This window comes from Pan troglodytes, chromosome 7 (assembly GCF_028858775.2).
Source record: "Pan troglodytes isolate AG18354 chromosome 7, NHGRI_mPanTro3-v2.0_pri, whole genome shotgun sequence".
In the NCBI taxonomy this organism is placed as follows: Eukaryota; Metazoa; Chordata; class Mammalia; order Primates; family Hominidae; genus Pan; species Pan troglodytes.
The window spans coordinates 10,596,628-10,610,279 of NC_072405.2; the positions used below are offsets into that span (position 1 = coordinate 10,596,628).

Consider the following 13,652-nt stretch of genomic DNA (forward strand, 5'->3'; position numbering starts at 1 on the left):
ATGTTCGTCATTAGTTTTGATTATAAGAATTTAGAAAAAAAAACTGAATTACCTTTCATTAAAGAAATTCTCAAAAGAAAACACTGTTAAAAAGTATCTTCCCCACCCCGCCCTTTATTATTTTTTTGAGACAGAGTCTTGCTCTGTCCCCCAGGCTGAAGTGAAGTGGTACAATCTCGGCTCCTGGGTTCAAACGATTCTCCTGCCTCAGCCTCCCAAGTAGCTGGGACTACAGGCGCACACCAACATGCCCAGCTAATTTTTGTATTTTTAGTAGAGACAGGGTTTCAACATGTTGGCCAGGCTGGTCTCAAAATCCTGACCTCGAGATTCACCCACCTTAGCCTACAGCACCCAGCCTTCCCTCCTTTTAAAACATCAACATTTGTAAGGAACTGATTATATGAGAGGCCCACCATGTATCATTTCATCTAAGTGTCATAAGGCATCCTTACTTGGCTGTAGTCCAGCAGATTCCATATGAATACAATGGGTTTTTCTGTCCCATGGAACATAAATAGTAGATATAATCAAAAAATCAATATGTGGGCTGGGCACGGTATCAGTAATTCCAGCAATTTTGAATGTCAAGGAGGGAGGACTGCTTGAGGCCAAGAGTTAGAAACCAGCCTAGCTAACATAGCGAGACCTTGTCTTTACAAAAATCTTTTAACAAGTTAATTGAGTCAGTGGCTCATGCTTGTACTCCCAACTACACAGGAGATCGAAGTGGGAGCATCATTTGAGCCCTGGAGTTCGAGGTTACAGTGAGCTATGATCCTACTACTGTACTCCAGGCTGAGTGACAAGTGACAAATTGTCTCTATAAAAAATAAATAGGTCATATAAGTATATAATATAGGTCATGTACACATATAAATATAGGTCATGTTCATCAGATGCCCATGATCACTACACCATCCTAAGCTACCAGTATAGACGGCATTCAATTCAATTCAACTCAATTTTTGTTGTAACATAGCAAATATCTTACTATAATGTTTCTTTCTTCATATGTTCTTTCTCTTAACTCCAATTATAGTTTTTATGCTCAGTAGAATCAGGTTGCACACTTAATGCACCTCTTTTTAAGGTGTGCCCCATAGATCCCTGGGAAGGTGGAATTTTAGAAGGTCTGTGAGGTCAAAATCATTTTACAATACTCTAAGGTGTTATGTGCCTTTTTCACTGAGTTGCCATTTCCATTGACAGTGCAAAAACAATGATGGGAAAAACTGATGGCGATTTCGCACCAGTCAAGCAACAGCACCAGGCAGTAGGAGAGAAAAGGTCCAGTGTCACTTAAACCAAACACCGCATGCTCTCACTCATAGGTGGGAATTGAACAATGAGACCACATGGACACAGGAAGGGGAACATCACACTCTGGGGACTGTTGTGGGGTCGGGGGAGTGGGGAGGGATAGCATTAGGAGATATACCTAATGTAAATGACAAGTTAGTGGGTGCAGCACACCAGCATGGCACATGTATACATACGTAACTAACCTGCACATTGTGCACATGTACCCTAAAAACTTAAATAATAATAAAATAAAGTTAAAAAAAAGAAAGTCCTTGAGGGAGCAGGGAAAATGATTATTTTAATAAATCATAACACTTGAATACGTAATGTGTCTCTAGGGCATGGTGAAGCCTGAGGGAGCTCTGGAGGAACAAACATCTATGTAATTGTTTGAGTTTTGAGTTGAGCTGGCTGCTTGTTTTTCTATTGAACTCCTCTTAATTTAAAGAATGATAGACCAACTATCACTGCTAAGATTTGAGTATCTGTCACGTATTTATAAAAATTGAATGAGTCTTTTACTTCAAGGAAAATGACAAAATTTGAGCCCATGACAAAGTTAAAGTTTTCTAATTCTCATTAGAAATAAAATTGTAATTTTCATTTGTAATTTTCTAACGAAAATTAGAAAATTTTCAAAAGCTGGTATCTATCATCATGAGTTTGACAGTTTTTCAATGCTTACAGATCTTCCTAATGAAATACATGGTAATATCAACAAATGTATTTTTGTAAATAATGTATAGGTCAATGTATAAATATTTGAAAGAACTCATAACTCGATGAATGATTATTTTCAAATGACCAATGTATGAGGTACAAAATCATGCATATACAAAAAATTAATTTAGGACAGAAGTTCAGCCAATAAATTTTGATGTAAGAAAATAAAAAATGTTTATTTTCAAAACCCCATATCCAAATTGCATCTAAAATTTAAGATGATATCATTTGCCAATTTTTGTTATAGTATCAAATAATATACTCAGTTATTTGAAAAGAATTTTAAAATACTAATTTCCTTTTCAGCTATATGTACAACTGGATTTTTAAAAATATTTAATTAAAACAATATTGTGCAACAGATTGAATATAGAAACATATATAACAATCCATATATTATAGACTAACAATAATTCAAAGAAAGCTAAAATGGCTATGCAAATGTAAGACAAATTTGGTTTCAGAGTAAAAAATGTTACTCAGGGTAAAGAAAGTCATTTCATAACAAAAGGTATTGAAGAAACAAAAATACATGGCAATTTTAAACACTTGTGTACCTAATTACAGAGCTTCAAAATACATGAAGCAAAAACTGATAAAGCTGCAATGAGAAATACACAAATTCACAATTTTAGTAGATGATTTAGATAAATCTCTCTCAATCACAGATCTGACAAGCGATAAGAAAATTAGTAAGGATCCCAAAGCCTTGAACAACACTGTCAACCAACTTGATCTAACTGACATTTATGGAACACTTCACCCAACAACACTAAAATATGTGTTATTTTCAAGTGGTCATGGAACATTTACCAAGATAGAGCATATTCTTGCCCATAAAGCAATTATCAAAACATTTTTTAAAGTTCGGATCCTTTAAAGCATAATCTCTAACCATGCAGATTCTTAGAAAATGTCCAGTATATGGCAACAAAATAGAAAACTTCCAAATAAATCATGGAACAAAAAAGTAATCACAAGGGAAAATAGAATGTAATTGAAGCTGCATGAAAATGAAAACACAGCATATCAAAATTGAAGAGATGCAGCCAAAGCATTACTTAGAGGAAAATTGATAGCAGTAAATACCCACATTTAGAAAGAATAAAGGTCTTAAATCATTGATCTCAGCTTCAACTTTAAGAGACTAGAAAAAGAAGAACAAATGGAGCCCATAGTAAACAGAGGAAATAAATTAATAAGAGGTCAGAGCAGAAATCAGTGAAATTGAAGAGAAACTAAACAATACAGAAATGTATGTAAAAGTAAATTGTATTTTTTTGAGAAGTTCAATAATATTGACATGTTAATAGGCAGACAGAACAAGTAAAAATTTTTTAAAAATATGAATATCAAGAATTTGAGCTGTGAAATTACTACTCATTTAAAGGATAATAAAGAAAGATAAGAATAATTTTAAGCCAACAAATTTGACAACTTAGATTAAAATTTATAATTTCTTGAAAGATACACACTATCAAAGCTCACTGAAGTAGAAGTAGATCATCTACATAAGCCTGTAAGTAGAAAAGAAATTCAATCCGTAATTAAAAACCTACTTGTAAGAAAATTCCAATTCCAGGTAGCTTCCCTGGTTAATTATTCCAAACATTTAGCAATGAAATATTAACAATTATACACAAACTCTTCTATGGTATTCCAGAGAAGAGAACATTTTTCAATTAATTTTGAGACCATTTTTACTCTGACAGGAACAACAAAGTCTTTATAAGAAAAGTCTACAGCCTATCATAACTCATAAAAATACCTGTAAAAAAACTAAACAACATTTTAACAAGTCAAATTCAACAATCCATAAAAAGAAAAAAACATCATTACAAATTAATATTATTTCAGAATATGAGTTTTTGTTTTTAACTTTGGGAAATTAGTTAAGTCCTCATATTCACAAAATATACAAACAAAAAATGGTCATGTCAGTAGATGTAGAAACTTTTGAAAAAATTCCAAATTCATGTCAGATTAAAACACACACACACACACACACACACACCTCAAAAAATTACAAACAGAAGGATACTTCCTCAAACTGATAAAGGGCATCTATGAAAAACCAACAAGCAATGTCATAACTATAATGAAAGCCAGAACACTTTCCACCTAAGCTAAGGAATAAGGGCAGAGATGTCTCACCATTTCTACTCAATCTTGTAAAATAGTTTCTTACTAATGCATTTAAAGAAGAAAAAGAAATAAAAAAAATCCGATTGGAAAGCAAAAAATAAAAATCCCTTTATTTGTAGATAACAAAATCACCTAGGGAGAAAGTTCTAGGAAATCTATCAAAAAAGCTACTATATAACTAGCTTGTCTCTGTTATGTATATATTTGAATACACATACACACACCATAGATGATACAAATAACATTTTACATGTGTATTTAAGAGAAAATTTAATCTTTCAAATCATCTTCCCAGGTGTTATGGCATTCGATTTCTATTGCTACAAACATAGAGACATATAAACAACATAGTGATTTCCCAAAAATCTAGGAAAATGACAGATTGAAATTCTCTTCTGAGATAAGGTTCTACAGAAACCTTATCTATATTCTTTCCCTGACGGGCTATACGTCTGCACAACCTAGATTCTCCCTACACCGCCCCCCCCGAGCCAGATCAACACAGCCCTCAGAGTTAATGTTCATCCTGAATTTAAACCTCTTCTTCAGAAATAAGTCTGATCTGAGAATGAAATGGAGTAAAGATTGGCTTACTCACCTAGGATATGATTAAAACTTCCATGATTGCCCATGTGCTAAGTAGACATTGGCCTGAATATTCACAACTTCCCTGTTAACTTTTAAAGCTCAAGCATTTCCTCTGTCATTTTTTTAAAACGTGAAGTGCAATTTGAAGAATTTGATATTCTCAGATATGAGTTAATTTGTTTTGTTTTTAGAATACAGCTCTGCAAAATTGACCAAAGAAGTTTCTAGATTTCTGGGATGACAGGATAGAAGATGGGCAGTTCCTCTGATACACAAAGTACATTTCACACATACATGAGTTTCTTTGTGCCACGCACAGTTTTAGTCACTGAGGATGCAAAGATAAGACACTCTCCATTCTGGAGACGCTTAAGACAGGTGAGAAAACAGATGTGTGCGCACATCGTGATGATGCACTGTTGTCAGCTCTAACAAAGGGGCACAGAAGGTAAGGGAAGGGAAGCAGGAAGAAGATTTTTCCTCAACAAGAGGGACATGAAAGAGGTGACTGTTGACACAAGGAAGGAATACATAGAATGAAGAGCCCTTGGAAGAATGGACAATTTTATTTAGTTGCTTTGTTTTCAAAAGAGATAAATTCCTGAATGACTTCAAATGACCGCTATTTTCTAATATGATACTGGAAAACAGCATCCTTCTGTTAGCTGCCAGCTGGTGCATCCACACACCACACTCACTGCATTGCTAATAACTCTTCACAACCAACTCTTCCTATGGAGAACTTCCTTGAGCCAAAGGAAGGAAGCCATTGATTGACAGGCAGGAAAGTGGGTACAAAAGGTGAGGCCTGCTTGTCAGTACAATTTGTGCCCCAGAACTCCCCATGGAAACAGACTGAAGTGAGTCTCCAGTAAAAACATCTTTCTGCTTAGCTCTTTACTCCAATTCTATTCCACTTCCTCTACTCCCCTCCTCCAGAGAGCACTTTTCCAATAAACCACTTCAATAAGAAATTTCATCTCAAGCTCTGCCTCAAATGGATTTCAGCGAAAAAACAAACTTCTTAATATATTAGTCAAGATGTGTAATAGTTAACCTATATCCATTCCGACCCTATTTCTTCGCATCTATACTTTGTATGCTTTTCATGTAAAACAATATACCATTTTACCAACTTCATTATAGACACACTACAGTTTTCTTATTTTTCTATACCTTTTAAAACTACCGTTGTTACTCCAATTTAACTAAAAAAATTCCTTCTTTCCTCTCTAATAGTAGGAGTACTTTTCTTCCATTTGTAGCCCACTTCAGTAGCCTTAGCTCTCTGAACCTTTTTTTGGATTTTTTTCAAAAATGGTGACATTGTAAGAAGGAAAAACACGTATCTTGTTTCTCTTTACTATTTTATTTTACAGCTGCTTCTAATAATTGTATCCATCTTGTAAGATGGAAAATGTTACCTTTCTTGAACTCACTGAAATAAGTGCAAAAATCTAAAGTAATAGGACTATTATGATCACTACTGTATTCATAATGTAGCAACAGAAAATCAGTATCTAGTTCACCATAATCCTAGTAAAATTATTCGCATTTTCTGAATAAACTTTACTGGCTGATACTATCATCATCATTCCTAAAGTTTTTTAATGAAATAACTATGAGGAGATAATTAAATATTTTACCTTCTATCTTTAAACATTAAAAGAATTGGAATATGACATTTACATGGTTTGGCTGTGTCCCCACCCAAATCTCATGGGGAACTGTAGCACCAATAATCTCCACATGTCATGGGAGGGACCTGTGAGAGGCAACTGAATCATAGGGTCAGTTACCCTCATGCTGTTCTCATGATAGTGAGTAAGTTCTCATGAGATCTGATGGTTTTTTAAGGGGATTTTCCTCCACTTTTTTCATTCTTCTCCTTCCTGTCACCATATGAAGAAGGATGTGTTTGCTTCCCCTTCTGCCATGATTGTAAGTTTCCTGAGACCTCCTCAACCATGCTGAACAATGAGTCAATTAAACGTCTTTCCTTTATAAATTACCCACTCTCTGGTATGCCTTTATTAGCAGTGTGAGAAGGGACTAATACAGAACTTTTAACAGATTATAAACAAAAAACAAAATCTCTGAAGACAAATTTTGATTACACACATTTAGAGTTAATTAATATTGGTTCCTAGAGTATAAGGTGCCAACTCTAGAGTACCTGGAATTTTTCAGTATGATATGTTTTAGAATTCTACAAATAATATAGTTGCGTAATGATTAAGAAGTTTTATCTTTACCTCAAAAGAACAAAAGAGTTAAATTTAACTGCAAGCTGAAATTATATATGTCTTAAAAATAACATGCTTTTTTCCACCACTATTGTATCTCTTACCTGAAGTCAGAACCTGCTCTTCTACCATTTTCTGGAATCCCAGGATCTGGACACATGTCAGAGACCAGTGCAACACCTCCTTGGCTCACTGTAATAGACAGAAACATTGTTAAAATGTTGTATAGTTATTGAGGAAATACCCAGATAAAAAATGTATTCTAGGCATTTTCAGTTCTTTAATGATAATGACTTAAAATGTGATCTCCAAAGGAATTAAGACACCTTAAATACATTCAAATAAGTGTTTATATTCTCATTGGTGAAAATCAAAGATGTGTTTTCCAGTGAAAGGATGATAATCTTTGGTTTTATTTCTCTCATTTTTAAGATGTCAAAATTTAATAAAAAATCTCATTTGTTCCTTATGATTACTTTTATGCCAGGTCACAATTAACAGCATGATCAGAAAAACAGCATTATGAGAAAAATGCATACATTTAGAGAGAAGAAAGTCTTCACTTATTCCCATAGATGACAACAGAGATGATATTTACTAAGCTCTATACAGAAGATACTTTAAATAACATTACGTATATTTTAAACATTGAAGTGTTTATCATTGAACTAAAACCCATAATGGTTTCTTTGTTCAAATGCACTGATTTATTTCTTGAATTTCATGGAAAAACTTTTCTCCTGTTGGGACTTGCACCATCACAGAATAATTTGTAAAGAACTCATTTGTTTATTGGATAGAGTGGCTCTCACTTCAACATTCATTTCATCCTGTATAATTTGATCAAACTAAGGCATTTCTTTTTTTCTTTTCCCAGGAATTTGCTTAGCAGAGGGCTTGGGACCCAATTCAGTATAATGAGATGTGAGGAGAAGTCCACAGGAGTACTTCTGGGAAACATTACAGGATGCTAATAAAGTGCATATCTATTTTACTCTGAAAATTTCTGTGTCCAGGTTTCAAATGTAGAACTATTGGTGCCATTTTCCTATAATCCAAGGATGGAGACAACAGCATGTATGGAACAGAAAAGATGTGTCAAGAACCTGGACCTGCTACCTTATTGTTGAGGCAGAAAATCAACCAATTTAGGAGGAATATCGCAATTCTGAACATTCTGTTGTATTTATTATGGCTGATTTACTATAGCTTAAATCCACTGAAGAGCTGATTCTATTATTTGTAGCTGAAAGGTATACATATAAATATACATTTTCTCACATATATTTTAAATAATTCCGTGAGAAGAAAATAATATGTCTGGGTATATGTGGAACTCGTGAAACATTTGATTAAAACTATCATAAAAACAACAGTAAACATAGCAAGTTTAGCTTAGTTTGTTTGTTTTGAGACAGGATCTCACTCTGTTGCCCAGGTGGGAGTGCAGTGGCACAATCATGGACCACTGCAGCCTCAACCTCCCAGGATCAAGCGATACTCCCGTCTCAGCCTCCCTAATAGCTGGTAACACAGGCTTGTGCCACCATGCCCAGATAATTTAAAAAAATAATCTTTTCTAGAGATGGAGTCTCACTATGTTTCCCAGACTGGTCTCACACTCCTGGCTTAAGTGACACTCGCATTATGGCCTCCTAAAGTGTTGGGGTTACAGACATGTGCAACCACGCCCAGTCAAAATTTATCTTTCACTACTAAATTAGAATAAATTTGGGTAACATAATCCTTCATTAAATACAAATTCTATTGAATATATTATGTGGTTTCATTCTTAGTAAGTACTTCACTATTCCAAATGGGTTAAGATATTTTTTAGGTATTTTTATTTCTTTTTTAAAATAAGTTTTTTAAATAATATCAAAACATTATTTTGCTGCATGATGTGACAATTATATTGAATTCCAAAATTTTATTTTCTAAATGTTTAATTTTCTCAATATTATATCAAAATAATCCAGCAAGTTTGGTGATAGCATCAGTAGATAGTGAGACAGAAAGCTCCAGACCTGTATTTCCCCATGGAAACACCAAAGAAATGACTACCAGAAGATTAAAATAATTTTATAGGAGCGCTAAATGACAGTAAAAAAAATCTGTAACAACCAAGCAAATGCCCAATGAAGAAAAAGATGTTCAAAATAGGACTATATTTCACGATGTCTTACTCTCCCTTGTTTCACACCATGACTTGTGTGGCACAGTGCAGTTGAGAGGAAGCGGCCCAGTGACCAGTTTGCTCTCTAGGTATGAAGAAGCAGAGAGAAAGTGGCTGGCAGCACGATGGTCGCTCTGTGGGCTGCCTGAGAGACTGAGCTCTGTCTTTCCTGACATGCAAGTCCGATGAGGAAGGGCGGCATAATTGGGATCTCTGGCTAGCAGCCATGAAAGCCTGTGACAAGCACTGCTGTATAGAAAACTGCAGCAAGATTGCAAACCCATGGGTACATTGGGGCAAGGGATTCCAGGCAGAGGAATACAATAGAACACATATCTAAGGCCCCAATGAGAAGACGAGATGAGATTCTCTGGAATATTAATATGTTTAAAAGCAGCTGGGGAAAAAAATAAAAACAAAAATACAGCAAAAGGTACACACAAACCCAGAAAGGACATGTACCCCCACAAAAACGTGAAAACACCTAAAGTCTTCAGTCCAGGTTGATCTCAAGGCTCAGAGGCCCACTAATTAGTGAACATTTTCTACCGTGTTCTGCAAAGATGGAGCACGGTAGTTAATTTTTTTCAAATGCTTATTTTTTTAAACAAAAACCACAAGGCATACAAAGAAAGAGGGAAACATGGCCATTCAAATGGTCGAAATAAATCTCTAGATACAGTCACTGAAGAAATATATGCATCAGACTTGCTAGACAATGAATTTACAACAACAATTACAGATATGAATTTAAATAAAGGAATATAAACTTTCCAAATTTGAGGAAAGACACAGATACACAAATTCAAGGAGATTAAGGAACCCCTAGTAGGATAAACATAAAGAGACCCACAGCAAGACACATAATAATCAAACTGTTAAGAGCCAAAGAAAAAGAGAGAATCTTAAAAGCAGAAAGAGAAAAGCAAGTCCTCATAAACAAGGGATCCATAATAAGACTATTAACAGGTTTCTCTGTAGACATTTCACAGGTTAGAAAGCAATGGATAGGCTGGGCATGGTGGCTCACACCACATAATATATTCAATAGAATTTGTATTTAATTCCAACACTTTGGGAGGCCGAGGTGGGTGGATCACTTGAGGTCAGGAATTCAAGACTGGCCTGGCCAACATGCTGAAACCCCATTTCTACTAAAAATATAAAAATCAGCCAGGCATGGTGGCAGGCACCTGTAATCCCAGCTACTTGGGAGGCTGAGACAGGAGAATAGCTTGAACCTGGGAGGCAGAGGTTGCAGTGAGCCGAGATTGTGCCCCTGCATTCTAGGCTGGGCAACAGAGCAAGGCTCCAACTGAAAAAAAGAAGAAAAGAAAAGCAATGGATAATATATTTAATTGCTGAAGAAACGTCAACTGAAAATTCTACATCTAGGAAAACCATCCTTCAAAAATGAAAGGGAAATTAAGACACTCCCAGATAATCAAAATAGAGTGAGTTTATTACCAATGTATGTTCCCTATAAGAAAGTCCTTCAAGTTGAAATGAAAGGGCACTACACAGTCACTTGAAGCCTCATGAAAAGAAAAGGGTCCCTAGTACAGGTAAATACATGAAAATATATATAGAAAAGTATTATACTAAGTTTGACTTAAAACTCCCGTTTTCATTTCCTACAGTATTTAAAGATAAGTGCATAAAATAATTATGCATTTACGCTAATAGTTACATTATATATAAAGATGTAATTTACAACAGCAATAGCATAAAGTAAGGGAGCAGACTTCTAACGATTGAAGTTTTAGTATATGATTGAAGTAAACTGGTGTCAATTTAAGATACTGCCATCATTGTAGGATGTTATATGTAATCTCCATGGAAACCATAAAGAAAGTATCTACAGAATATGTAAAAAAAAATGAGAAGACAATCACAAAGTGACACTACAAAAATATCAACTAAACATAGAGGATAATAGTAATGGGTCAAATGAGGGACAAAAATGCTGAAAGACATACGAAAATTGAATAACAACAAAATGGTAAAATTAAGAGCTACCCTTTAAATAATTATTTTAAATATAAATTGATTTAACTCCCTGTTTTAGGCTGAATTATGTCCCTCCTCCCCGCAAAGGGTTATACCTTGAAGTTCTAACCACCAGTACCTCACAATGGACTGTATTTGGAGATAGAGACTTTGAAGAGATAATTAACTTAAAACGTCATCCTTAAGGTGAGCCCTAATCCAACATGACTGGTGCCCTTCTAAGAAGGGGAAGTTAGGACATGAATACATAAAGGAAACTCCATGGGAACACACAAGAAGAAGAGAGTCATCCACAAGTCAAGGAGAGAGGGCTTAGAAGAAACCAACCCTGCCCAAACCTTGATCTCAGGCTTCTACCCTCTAGAATTGTGGTAAAGTGAATTTCTGTTGTTTAAGCCACTCGGTGAGTAGTGTAGCACTTTTTTTATGGCAGCCCTCAAAAATGAATCACTCCCAAACCAAAGACATAGGTTGGCAGGACGCGTTGAACACTAAGTTAATAAGTAACAGAATCCAACTGTATGTTGCCCACGAGAGACTCACTTTAGGCATAAGGACACACAGAGGTTAAAAACGAAGAGTAATCAAAGTCAGAGAGCCAGAAAGTAGAATGATGGTTTTGCCAGGGGCTGGGGCAAAGGGAATGAAAAGAAGGAATATAAGGTGTTATTGTGTAAAGTATTTCAGCGGAGTATGATGAAAATTTACAGAGATGAATAGTGGTGATGGATGTACAATAGCATCAATATATTTAAAGCCACAGAAATGCACGGTTTTATTTTTCTACTTTTTTTTTCTTTTTTTGAGACAGAATCTTGTTCTGTTGCCCAGGCGGCGGTGCAGTGGCACAATCATGGCTCACTGCAGCCTCCGTCTCCCGTGCTCCAGCAATCCTCCCAAATAGCTGCAACTACAGGTGCATGCCACCACTCCCAGCAAATGTTTTATTATTATTATTATTATTGTTATTGTTATTATTATTATTTTGTAGCAACAGGGTTTCACCACATTGCCCAGGCTGGACTCAAACTCCTGGGCTCAAACAATTCTCCCACCTCGACCTCCCAAAGTGCTGGAATTACAGTGAGTTTTCATGTCCAACCAGAAGTGTATGCTTATAATGGTTAAAACCAGCAAGTGTGATGTTACTTCTATCTTATGGCTCTCTGTGTGTGTGTGTGTGTGTGTGTGTGTGTGTGTTTGAATGTGTCTGTATTTCTATCATTCTGATCCTCTACTACTTTTTTCTTCAACCCCATGTTTTCATAGTCTGCACTATGTGCTGCGGTACAGTTCTCAATCAGTAAGCAGTGGTCTACTACCAGCTCTCTGAAATTTATCTTGTAAACGCATTGAGCTTTAATAATTTCAAACTGTAATGCAGAATGTTACTTCTGCCACGTTTATTCTTTCTGCCATCACTGGCTAGATGCCTTCTATACTCCCTCAAGCAGAATCATTATTGCTGTGGCAAATTAAAACAGCTTCAACAAGATGAACGGCTATCATTGATATTTGTCAGAAATAACAGACTCTAGTTTGGTAGTTATTGCACTTTTCCACAATACGCAAACTGGTTGAAAATACAACACCAAGGCTTACAAAGGCCCACTTGCATTTCTCCTTTTCTATTTTTCTCACAAGGAATAGTAGTTAAAAGAAATGGGAGAAATTGGAGCTACTTGCCCAAGTTGGGCAAAAACACTCTGGATCTTTTTAAAGATAATGCCAAAGTCACTTACTAAAGAAAGGTTACTTGGTTGGAATTCTGTGAAGGCGCAAAATGAATTAGACAAGCCTGAATGGATTGCAGATGGTAGAAGATTTAAAAAAAGTGATTAGAGATTAAATGTAAAATATTGGCGATTTTCTGAAACAGAGGGAGTTGTTTCGTGTGATAAAGAGTCAGAAAAAGTATGCTGACACACTATATGTGCAAGGAAATGATAGCTCCATAAATCCCAACTATGTATTCCATTCACACCATGAGTCATTGATTCATCTAGAAATAAAAGCTTCAAGGTTGGAAAGAATCATGGAGATGAAACCACTTCAAGAGGAATCCTTAGTACCTCAGAGAAACATTTTCAAAGAGAGGAATTACTGGGCTTAATATCACTTTAACTCTAATTTTGTTTAATTATATCTTTTCAGATCTCATAGAACACATGATATAGATAGTAATAAATATGTTAAATGTAAGTCAAAACCCTGTAGTTAAAAATCAAAACTGAAAATATCAATAGATGGGTTCATTACACACCATTAATATTAAAGAAAGATATATAATTATGCAAGTGGATGATCAGATATAAATTAGACATTTTGTAAAAGAGTTTAAATGAATTTGATTTTAAAAGTATAAATTACATATATTTTAAATGACTTTTTCAAAGCATGTTGATTTATAATACCTCATTAGATCTGCACAAAACCTTGTGACTCTGCAGGGCAGTAAA

At 35.2% G+C, this 13,652-nt stretch overlaps 1 protein-coding gene across 3 annotated transcripts in view; it reads right to left on the reverse strand.

The window, feature by feature from the left end:
- The window catches only part of CSMD1 (CUB and Sushi multiple domains 1), a 2,064,385-nt gene that overhangs the window by 673,041 nt on the left and 1,377,692 nt on the right, over positions 1-13,652 (reverse strand). For all 3 annotated transcript variants that reach the window (XM_054657204.2, XM_016960221.4, XM_054657205.2), the window contains one exon: positions 7,112-7,199. In XM_054657204.2, the coding sequence (XP_054513179.1) occupies positions 7,112-7,199 (88 nt within the window). The remainder of the gene's footprint in view (positions 1-7,111; positions 7,200-13,652) is intronic.